This window comes from Staurois parvus, unplaced genomic scaffold (assembly GCF_062004578.1).
Source record: "Staurois parvus isolate SC_StPar_1 unplaced genomic scaffold, SC_StPar_1.0 ptg000719l, whole genome shotgun sequence".
In the NCBI taxonomy this organism is placed as follows: Eukaryota; Metazoa; Chordata; class Amphibia; order Anura; family Ranidae; genus Staurois; species Staurois parvus.
Window position 1 is genome coordinate 9,329,008 of NW_028318515.1, and position 12,335 is coordinate 9,341,342.

At 40.7% G+C, this 12,335-nt stretch overlaps 1 protein-coding gene across 1 annotated transcript in view; it reads right to left on the reverse strand.

Moving 5' to 3' along the window:
- Positions 1–11,266, reverse strand: part of LOC149445552 (transmembrane protein 132D-like) — a 1,204,219-nt gene extending 1,192,953 nt beyond the window's left edge. The window contains exon 1 of the mRNA XM_089653723.1: positions 10,770–11,266. Coding sequence (XP_089509849.1) covers positions 10,770–10,848 — 79 coding nt within the window. The 5' untranslated portion in view covers positions 10,849–11,266. The remainder of the gene's footprint in view (positions 1–10,769) is intronic.
- Positions 11,267–12,335: the final 1,069 nt, after the last annotated feature.

Here is a 12,335-nt window from a genome sequence, read left to right on the forward strand (position 1 = left end):
AAACAGCAAGAGAAATTCTGGAGTATTTATTATATAAGACTCATTATAGAAAGACAGAAAACACACAAGGTGAACTGGCTACAGAATAACCAAATGCCAAAAATATACAAGAAGCCAGCAAGGGATACTATGTATAACTATATACAAAAAAGCAAGGCAGCAATGGAGAGGTCAGAGAACTGGGAAAATAGGTATGGTAACAAGAGGTCAAAGCAAGAACCAAGTCAAGTCATGAAAATGGGTAGAATCCTAGGGGTTGGATGAAGGTAAACAGCCTTCCAGCAGTTAGGCTCAGGTGGTGATTGATGAGAAAAGTCCAACATCTAATGGGAGACAGTGGTGGATAAATTAATTATACAGGTTCACAACCACAGGAGCACAAGGCTACCAGCAGGTAATGCAAGGAGAGACAATTTCCCGACAGTAATGTCAATAAAATAGGTACTTGCAACCTGATATTTAGTGCAGGCTCAGCGGTTCTTGTAAATAATGACATCTATAAAAAAGACATTGTTGCAAAAATATAATGCTTAAAGACTGAAATCTTAAACAAAACTTTCTTAGGTATCTGATTCACCAGAAATGCATACCTCCCACCATTTTTCCATATGGAAAGACCAAATGGATCAGTTGGAACCAAGTCCCACGGTCTATCTTTCCTCCTCAGTTGTCCTTTTTGGTCTAATGTAATGACAACTTAAAAAAGTATCATATAGATATCTTACAAAAAGATCATTTAAAACCAAAAGTTATATACTAATTTACTACCCAAACCTTTCATCCAACCTCTAAATTATTGTACTTTTTATGTTGAAAAGCCAGTGTAAAGGTTGAAAGGGGTAAAAATAGCATTTTTTGTGTTTGACCATTCCTGTTATGCATATCAATTATTAATGGAATGTGTAACTGGTCTCTCTACACCATATTAGATAATTGGGAGGCATAGTGATGGTCTGTCTTAAGCACTGAATCCAGACAGTGAAAAATATACAAGAAATTTCTCTTCTACAAACAAGGGCTCAAGAAGGATTTCTTGAGAAAACCCACCGTGAGCATCATAAACTTACAAAGTATTGTATGTACATCTGTATATGTCTATATACATACAATATATAAAGTCAACCATAAACTGACAACAAATGGGTATATTTGTTATAGAATTATGTACAAAATTACCAATATATATATTATTTTACTGCTCCTAAAGGCTGGGCTGGTGGCCCAGCCAGACACCCTGAATACAACACGTTCCCTTTACAAGGGGAATGTGTTCTATATTCCCAAATGGTCCAAGCTATATGACTAAGCTATTGATCTCCTTTAAAGGCTAAACTATAAAGGCGTCCCTACATCTGCCAATTAGTTGACATTTCCGTAATCTTTAGACGGTATTGCTTTTACTAGCCCTTTGGACTTACATAAGCTAATGTAACAATAATATGACAAAACATATGACATAATTAACAACATAATGTTGCAGTTCATCATTAGCTGTTATACAGTTCTTGATAAAAAATGAAAAGGGCAAAACACAGTGAATATTGCAGTGTCACAATTAATCAGAGTTTACTTTACTCATATCACACCAGTAAAAGATTTCATCGTGATTGGGTGATGACCATGTAATTTCTACAGATACCTAGAAACCTACAACCTGACAAAAGCCCAGTTGCACCTTGTAAGCTCAAAGATAAAAATAAAAAGCAGAAGCCTTGCGGGTAATGTTAACTTAAATCAAGCTGCTCAATCAAGTACTTATTGAACTTGGTCATTTTATATCAGCCTGACTTTACCCAAAATCAATTAAAATGTTCTATGTTCTATGCTGCAAAGACTTTTGTCTCTTCACACCTATCTAAAAAAAAAAGAAAAACACTTTTCAGTAGCTGGGGCACATAGGTTACTTACACAGTATGTCATGCTGCTTAGAAATCTGTACCTTATCAGTCCAGGGTTCTTGGCCCTTTATATGAAGTGAATCAGTGTCCGTGTTATCATTAGGAAGCCAACAGTGCCAATGTTATCTTCATGTAAAGCCAGTCTAACAAGCATCAAGCACCTTAACCACTAGCCTACAGGGCACTTATACCCCCTTCCTGCCCAGGCCAATTTCCAGCTTTCAGCGCTGTTGCACTTTGAATGACAATTGCACGGTCATACAACACTGTACCCATATAACATTTTTATAATTTCTTTTGAGACAGATAGAGCTTTATTTTGGTGGTATTTAATCACCTCTGGGTTTTTTATTTTTTCTTAAACAAACCAAAAACCACTGAAATTTTTTTTTTTAAAAAAACTTTTTTTTCTTAGTTTTTGTTATAAAATTTTGTAAATAAGTGATTTTTCTCCTTCACTGATGTGCGCTAAAGAAGCTGCAGTGATGGGCACCGATAGGCTGCACTGATGGACACTGATGAGGACGCACTGGTAGGTGGCACTGATGGGCATTGACAGGCATCACTGATGGGCACTGAAAGGCAGTATTCATATATGGCTCTGATAGGTGGCACTGACTAGCACTGATAGGCGGCACTGACTGGCACAGTTAAGTGGCACTGACTGGCACGGTTAGGCGGCACTGATAGGCAGCACTAATAGGTGGCACTGATTGGCAGCACTGATAGGTGGCACTGAATGGCAGTTCAGATGGGCACTGATATGTGGCATTAATGTGCACTGGTATGCACTGTATATGTGGCATTGATGTGGCACTGATGGGCACTGGCAGGTGGCATGGATGAGCACTGAGAGCTGGCACTGATGGACACTGACAGGTGGCACTGCTGGGGCTACACAGATCATCAGGGCACACTGATCATCATTGCCCTGATCATCAGTGCACATGTCCCCTCTGAAGGATGCCGATTACAGGCTCTCCTCTCTTCTCGATCTGTCGGCGTGACAGCTCGTGAGGAGAGAAATGCCGATAACCGGCATTTCCTTATTTACATGCGATCAGCTGTGATTGGACACAACTGATCACATGACCGAGCCGACATCTTCGGCTCTTTCCATGGATCGGTGATCCGCTGTGTCCGAGGGACACAGCGCACCGCCAATCGCCGCGCTGCGTGCTCCCGGAGCCGCGCATGCACGGTTAGAATGGGAGGACGTCATATGACGTCCTCCCAGAACGAGAGAACTGCCTTGTGCCCGTCATTGGACTATATGGCGGGCAGGAGGCGGTTAAGGTGGTTGTAAACCGTTACATATACCTAGTGAAGTGGCTGGCCTTAGGTGATGCACAGGGATTAAACAAATCCTCCTACATAAGTTGTACCTGTTTATTTATAGCACTCTTTCCCCCACATCCATTCAAAGTGCAGAATTTAAACAGGATCTCTAAACTCTGAAAAGCAGGGGGTGGAGAGCTAAAGTTACATCAGTGAGGAAATCTCTGATTGCCGATTGAAGAGAACGGACACACCCCCCTTCATACAGCACAGAGGAACTGAGCTGGGGCTCTCACTCACAGGCTGTGCTAACCCCTGCCACCTTTTTTTCACTTGGTGTCAGGAAAACTCGTCAGAAGTGCCTCATGCAGATAAAAGAGGAATGAGGCAATGGACACAATTGACACCTAGTGCTCTGGGTTGAGACATGCACACACTATAAAAGGATATGCTTTGTTCATATTTCATGTCTGAGGTTTACAACCACTTTAACGGCTTCCCCACCACCCTATAGCAGAAGTACTGCTGCAGGGCTGTGCAAAATCACATATATATATGTTATTTGCACTTCCAAGCAGGGGGTGTGCGTGTGCTGCCCTACCAGCGCCGCCATTGGTGGCTACAGATGTCAGTCACCAGATCCTGGCCGGAGATTCCCCACCGGCACCCGGCGATCGCTGAGTAACACTGATAGGAACATGCCAGCAGGAACATGCTGCTGTGTATTTCTCTGCACAGCAGAGAGGTACAAAGCAGCATGTCTCCAAAGTAAAACACACACAGCACACACAGTAAAACAACACACAGTTAGCCCTTTGATCGCCCTAAATGTTAACCCTTTCCTGCCCAGTGTCATTAGTACAGTGTCATTGCTTTTTATTAGCACTGATCACTGTTTTATTGTCACTGGGGATGTTAGTAGCAGTTAGTCAGTTCCCACCCAGTGTCAGAATGCCCGCCGCAGTCCTGCTATAAGCCGCTGATCGTCGCTATTACTAGTATAAAAAAAAATACAAATTCCAGTATATATACCGCCATTTGTATTTTCACGTAGTGGGATTTTTTTTTAGCAAAGACATGTAGGAGAATACATTGTGGCCTAAATTTATGACGAAATTTGTTTTTTACTGAATTTGTTTTATAGCAAAAAGTCAAAAATATTGGGTTTTTTTTTTCGCAATTGTCGGTCTTTTTTGTTTATAGCACAAAAAATAAAAAACATAGAGGTGATCAAATACCACCAAAAAAAAGCTCTATTTGTGGGGGAAAATTACATAAATTTTATTTACAGCATTGCATGGCCGCACATTTGTCAGTTAAAGTAACGCAGCGTCTTATCACAAAAAATGGCCTGCTCAGGAAGGAGGGTAAATTCTCTGGAGCGCAAGTGGTTAAATTTCAGTTTCTGTGTTCTATACAGTAGCGTAGATCATTGATAGACCCGTCTATATTTACAGCTTTGGTTTTTAGATGTTCTCCACCTTTTCAATAAATAACTTTTTATTACGGTTCAGCAACATACTTACACCACAAAATCCAGTGGTGAAATCTGGTCAGTATAGGAAATTCTACTCCAATGCAAAGAGAAAAAAAAACAGACAACCGTGTACCTCTAGTAACTACATACAACCCAGCACTAGAAGAAATAAGAAAAAATATCAAAGATTTACAACCCATCATAACAAAGGATGGAACTCTGAAAGAAATATTCCAACCCCCACTAATATAACCCCCAACACTGGCTTTTAGACAACCCCCGACCCTTAGAAATAAACTAATCAGTAGGAAACTTGCTTCTGCTTATGATGTCACAAATAATGGAAGCAAACCCTGCAATAAAAAAACACTGCAAACTGTGCAACCAAATTAATCCATCAAAAAGTGTTACACATGCAAAAGGGATCTTCAATATCACCGGATCATACAGCAACACCTCCAGTAATGTTGTGTACCTTATCCAGTGCAGAAAATGCAGCAAAGAATCTTATGTTGGCGAAACAGGACAGAAGTTGTGAACAAGGATGAATTTGCACAGACATACCATCAAGGAACATAATGAAGATGACCTCTGCACACCTGTGGGACACCATTTCGCACAACCGGTCCACACTATGGAAGACCTCAATATTTTAGTTCTTAAAGGAAATTTCAAAACTATCCAGGAAAGGAAAACGTTTGAACTAAGAATGATATTTCTATTTGACACAAAAGATAATGGCCTTAATTTACTCTGTTTTATCTCTAGTCTAATCCTAGTTTTATAACCATTGCTGTGTACATTTGTTTGTGTTTTTTTTTTTCTCCCCCTATTAACATTTCTTTTAAAATTCTGCTAAAACTTTGTGAAGTACTACTGCCTGGACCTTGAAGAAGGGGACATACCCCGAAAGCGCGTCCTCAAAATTGCATGTTAGTGCAAATAAAAAAGTTATCACGGACAGTACTCAATTGTTTCTGTCAGTATAGGAAAAAAAGCCCTACCTATCTAAGGTGCCATATTTGAGATTTGTTGCTTGAGATTTCCATCCTTTCAACTTGGCCATTACTATTGTAATTTTGTTGGAAAGCTTAGGAGCAGGGGCGGACTGACAACTCATGGGGCCCACAGGCAATAGGGGATCATGGGGTCCCTGTGTCCTTGCCCAAACTCAAAAAAGCCTATGAAAAAGGTACCAGGGGCATCTCATGGGGCCAGCTACTGACCCTGGGCCCTCGGGCAGTGCCCGAGTTTCCGAATGGTCAGTCTACCCCTGCTTAGGAGTTAACATAACTATCACTGTCAAGCATAGTACAGAAAGTTCATGTCTGGAATTGCTTTTGAGTTGACATTTTGGCCTGAACTAAATACGAGAATAATGGCCAATGCCACTGAAGTATATAACATGCAGCCAATAGATCTTGTTGTTGCATTCCTGAAGGCAGGAATACCTTTGTATAGTCAATCCAATCAGGTGCGGACTGACAACTCATGGGGCCCCCGGGCAATAGGGGATCATGGGGCCCCTGTGCCTTTGCCGAAACTCAAAAAAGCCTATGAAAAAGGTACCAGGGGCATCTCATGGGGCCCCCTACTGACCCCGGGCCCTCGGGCAGTGCCCGATTTCCAAATGGTCAGTCCGCCCCTGAATCCAATACTGACAATTCATGCTGTGTATTGTTTGTGATCAGACATATAACTGTGATATAAACAGGCATCTAGAATCTAAAGACTTAGAGAAGATCCATCTTTAAGTGAACAAAAAACTGATATCGGTATTGATATGGATGATGCTAGACAGCACTGTGTCAAGAACAACATATTGCTGTGTAATGTCTACATTTTCTGACATCTCACACAAAAATTCTTATTATATACCACTTACAGCATGGCAGCTTGGATAAGGTTGATCTCAAAGCATCAATGAAAATAAAAATCTACTTGTAGAAGTTGTAGATACACTTAACACTGCAACATGTGCAATTCGTTATCTCAAAACTGAGACGCTGCCAAAACCATCTTAGAGTCAATCTAAGCACAAAACATATTAGAATGACTGAAAAACAGGCAACAAGTTGGTAAAACACTAATTACGCAGAGAAAAGTGACAAACATTGCTGCTATCAATCAACTTGTCATCAAACTCACAAATCAAGATCCTTTGGTAAGTCATACAATACAATCTGCAGTAATATGCACATGATGTACTTTTTCCCCTTTTCAATCTGCCACTTATTATTTTTGAACACCAGCAGCAGCTACCTTGACTTTAACAATGTATATTTTTCTATTATTCACAAGGAATTTAAACATATGCATATTTTAAAATACAGTTCACGTTGCTTACAGCTGGCAGCTTTTAGATAGAAATTCACCGTGCTCAAGTCCATCATCCTGACAAATTGTAAGGCAGAGAGAGCAGTGAGATAATCAACTTTAAATAAAGGTCTGCACTCCCTATGTTGTCCCATTCTGTCTGTACAGGCTTTTGAGGTAGCCCATGCGTCCAGTGGGAAAACTGTAATCCTATGCACATTGCCATGGTGATTTATCTAAAGATGTCTGCAGGAACCTACATTTGTCTAGAGAACGTTTGCAAAGACACAACAGTCCTTGGTGTCTACAGCTACCGCATAATAAAGAAACAACATATGAATTATTCCCACTGAGCATGGGAGATATATCAAGAGCCTGCACAATGAAGCAAGAAATGTAAAAATGGAATATTGAAAATGATGATTTCCTGCCATATATCAAATAAGCTGGAACTGTACAAAAGCACAAAGTTCAAACTTCTGATAGTGACAATTATTCTTTACAACTGACTAACAGCAAGTCAGAGCGGACTTGACATTTTATTTAAAAAATACGGTATAGAAGCCAACTGATGTGTAAAGGCTGACATGGGTTAAAGTGTTACTAAACCCACAACAGCAAAATCAGTCTGTATATGCAGTAAAATATGCTGGTTATACTCACTGTGGAACCTAAGGGGTTAATCCTCTGCATTGTGTAAAACGCCCGTTTGATCCTGTCTTCTCTGCTCCTCCTCTTGCTCAAATGCCATGTCTTATCTCCTGATAAGGCAGCCATTCTGCACATTCTCAGTTTAGTGTGTATTGCTAGAGAAGTTTTTTTTTTTCTTGGGAGAGTGCATGTGATCAGCACAGGGCCAATCAGCACTGTCCAGACAGAGGTCAGGGGTTTTGCATCCTCATAGAGCAGAAAGAAAACTCCTCCTACAAGCTTTAACCAGTGCTCTGCTGGACACTGATAGAAGTCACAAGACTGCCCTTAACTGCTGTTGAGAAAAGGTATTTAGCAGTTTAAATTTACTAAACTAATTACATTCCATGTTCTGTGTACAGTGGGAGACCAGATATAGGGAATGCAGGGTCCTGGGTTTAGTAACACTTTAAGAGGTACAGTACTTGGTACAGGAAAGAATTAGAAAAAAGCTAGAAGATTATATCTGCATTCAGCATTTAACATTGAGAACACGGATGTTAAGTAAAATCAAAGAAAAGTGCAATGGCTGCATAGCAACCAAACTCAATGTATTAAGAGATCTTTTTTCTGTTGAGTTACTATTGGCTCCTGCAAATTTGCTCAGCCTAATTCATATGAGATCCATGCAGCCATAACATTTTAGAACATAAGGAGTCTATTTATAAAATGTGCAAATCTTGGGTGAGAGTTATGTGAAAACATTTATAAATAGACCCCCCTAAGTGTTACAAAACAAATCTAAGGCCCCTTTCACAGGGTGCCTCACACACCGTATGTTATGAAAATGTTGCTAAACGCAGTGTGTGAACAGAGCCATAAGGATGCATTGTCTGCATTTAGCTACGGTAAATAAGTTCCTCTAACCGCAGCTAAATGCAGACAATGCATCCCTATGGGCTCCGTACACACACTGCGTTTAGCAACATTTTCCTAACATACGGTTTTATGCAGTTAGGAGAAATAAAGTTGACTGCTTCCAGGAGCGGTGTACCGCAGTTATCTGTACATAAAGGCAGTTCATTGCAGTACCACAAAAATTTATGTATATAGCAGCATAGAAAAGGCAAGAAGTTACTATCACAGCTAAACACAGCTGCATGTAAACGCACATAATCGCAGATAAATGCAATGTAAAAGTGCAAGTGATCTCTGTACAAGGAGTGTTGGAGTTTCAAAAATAAAACCACTTGCAATTACAAGTGGCAGAACGACCGCCTTTGTGAAAGAAGCCCAATTCATATGTGATGAAGCCTAATTCATATGCGATTTATGCAGCCATAACATTTTAGAACATAAGAAGTCTATTTATAAAATGTGCAAATCTTGGGTGAGAGTTATGTGAAAACATTTATAAATAGACCCCCCCTAAGTGTTACAAATCAAATCTAAGGCCCCTTTCACACGGGCGGTTAGATTTCAGTTTTTAGCTGCAGTTAGAGGAACTTATTTACTGCAGCTAAATGCAGACAATGTATCCCTATGGCTCCGTTCACACACTGCGTTTAGCAACATTTTCACAACATACAGTTTTATGCATTTAGGAAAAATAAAGTTGACAGAGTCCAGGAGCAGTGTACCGCAGCTATCTGTACATAAACGCAGTCAATCGCAAAGAAAAAAAAAGTAAATAGATGCTATAGAAAAGGCAAGAAGTTACTAGCGCAGCTAAACACAGCTGCAATGTAAACGCACGTAATTGCAGATAAACGCAATGTACAAGCGCAAGTGATATCTGTGCCAGGAATGTTGGAACTTCAAAATAAACATGCATTTACAAGTGGCAGAACAACCGCCCATGTGAAAGAAACCTAAATCATATGTGATGAAGCCTAATTCATATGCGATTCAAGCAGCCATAACATTTTAGAAAAGGCAAGAAGTTACTAGCGCAGCTAAACACAGCTGCATGTAAACGCATGTAATCACAGATTTACGCAATGTACAAGCGCAAGTGATCTCTGTGCTAGGAGTGTTGGAGTTACAAAATAAACATGCATTTCCAAGCAGCAGAACAACCGCCCGTGTGAAAGAAGCCTAATTCATATGCGATTCATGCAGCCATAATAATTTTAGAACATAAGGAGTCTATTTATAAAATGTGCAAATCCTGGGTGAGAGTTATGTGAAAACATTTATAAATAGACCCCCCTAAGTGTTATAAAACAAATCTAAAGCCAATTTATATCACAATCATAGAGGTTTGATATAGATGTACTTTGTTTTATCGCAATAACCCTTTGACTGCCTTGCTGCACCCTGGGAGATGACCTGATGCTCTGGTTAGCAGACTTTCACCCACATGCCATGTGAATAAATAAGTCAGCCTCTTTCCCTAGTTCAAGTCTTGTGTGTCACAGGCTGCGATGACGTTCCAGTACTGGCAGCAGGGACATGAATGGAGCTGGAAATTGAAGCTGAATGGAGCCAGCACACCTGAACTGCAGCCACCCAAATAAACAAAAGCAGCACTGTGATGTAGAGCAGCAGAGCACATAGCAGCACTGTGATCACCAGTCCTCTGCATCCTTGCCTGGATGCAGGACTGCATGCTCTTCTTGTGTTGTCTAGCACCACGGTCTGAATGATTCCCAACATCAGGCTGCTGAAGACAGCCACTAAAGCACTGCTGTATCCAGTAATAAACACACTGCTGTCACTTTCCCCCCATTAGAGAACATCTCACACACCCTGCCATGATTATGCAGCAAATCACTTTGTATTTCTAGGCAAGAGCATAGAAGGAATGATACAAAACCTAGAAGGCAATGCTGCCAAAGTTGTCCAAGAAAATGCAACTCTAGTATGAGCAGCTCCTGGATTGGGGTGTCAATTACTTTGTGATCGCTGCATCTGTGGTGTCTAGATCTGTGATATATAACATACAGGAGGCTTGGATTGCAGATCTCAAATCAATACTACAATGGGGCTCCATCACAACTATTTTATTGATCATCCTACCAAAGGCAATGGTGTATTTCATGGAAGTGATCGCCCAGCTTGTGCACTTTGCAAAGTGCCCCCCCCCCCCTTTTTGTGTTGGGTCCATTAAAGAAGGAGCCAGCTAATTGGGATAAAGAAGTAAGTAGACAGGAGAGTCTCCTCCTTACCTCTGGAAAACGCTGCTGCCAAGCTGAGCATCAGTAGAGATGACATCTGCAACATATTCCTCGCAGCCGATCTCTGCATCCTTGGATCCTGTCTGAACTTGCTGCTTCTGACACTTTAACAAAATCAGCCAAACAAATCATTCAAAGCCATTTCAACAGGACACTCATCAAAGTCACATTAGGTGTTGGCTTCCTCCTCATGTGTCCCTCTCATCTCTTCTATCAATGGAGATCTGAGCAACAACAAAAAAAACTCAGCGCAACAACCTGCAGATCGAGAGATGATCCTTCTTGTGTCCCCCCCTTCCTTGTATTGTGACAGTTCCTGCGGTATTAGAGGGACAGAGGAGAAGATGGGGATCCCGCGTGCTGCCAGGATCGAACAGGCTGGAGCAGATGTGTGCTCATCCTCTGGCAGTCCTAGTAGTGGAGGAGCCCCGGTGTTCAGATGTATTAGTAATACACGCTGAAAGTTTCCTCGTGTGCTGCACAGCCCATCGTCACATGACAACTGGCATCCCCAGCATCGCTGTAGACGTGCCTCTTCCCTGCAAGGCCGGGCCACCGCTGGGTGGTGCAGGCTCCAGATCTGACCACTGTCAGGACAGGAGAGAGGAGATCCCCATGTCAAGACAGAAGGAGAACTATTTCCTCTTCTTCATTTTTATTATTATTATACAGGATTTATATAGAGCCAACAACATTATATATATATATATATATTAGTATATAGTTACATAGTCTGGCTGAAAAAGGACAAATGTCCATCCAGCCAGTTCAACCATTAAAAAAAAAAAAGTTATAATCCTATACCCACAGTTGATTATTATTATTATTATTATACAGGATTTATATAGAGCCAACAACATTATATATATATATATATATATATATATATATATATATATATATATATATATATAGTTACATAGTCTGGCTGAAAAAGGACAAATGTCCATCCATCCAGTTCAACCATTAAAAAAAAAAAAGTTATAATCCTATACCCACAGTTGATTATTATTATTATTATACAGGATTTATATAGCGCCTATAATATTATATAGTTACATAGTCTGGCTCAGGGGCAGACTGACAACTCATGGGGCCCCGCGTTTATGAGCGTTTGCATTTAGAAGCCTTTTTTTAAGATAACCTCAGGAGACCTTCCAAAATGCCCAGAATTGGCACTGAAAAACAGTAAAAAATTAACAATTTAAGACATTTTAAGAGAAAGCAGAAGCAGAGAGGGCAGTATGTGTTGAGGTCAGGGGCAGACTGACAACTCATGGGGCCCCCGGGCAATAGGGGATCATGGGGCCCCTGTGTCCTTGCCCAAACTCCAAAAAGCCTATGAAAAATGTACCAGGGGCATCTCATGGGGCCCCCTACTGACCCCGGGCCCTCGGGTGGTGCCCGAGTTTCCAAAAGGTCAGTCCGCCCCTGGTCTGGCTGAAAAAGACAAAAGTCCATCCAGTTCAACCATTAAAAAAAAAAAAAAAAGTTATAATCCTACACCAACAGTTGATTTTTATTATTATTATCATACAGGATTTATATAGCACCAAC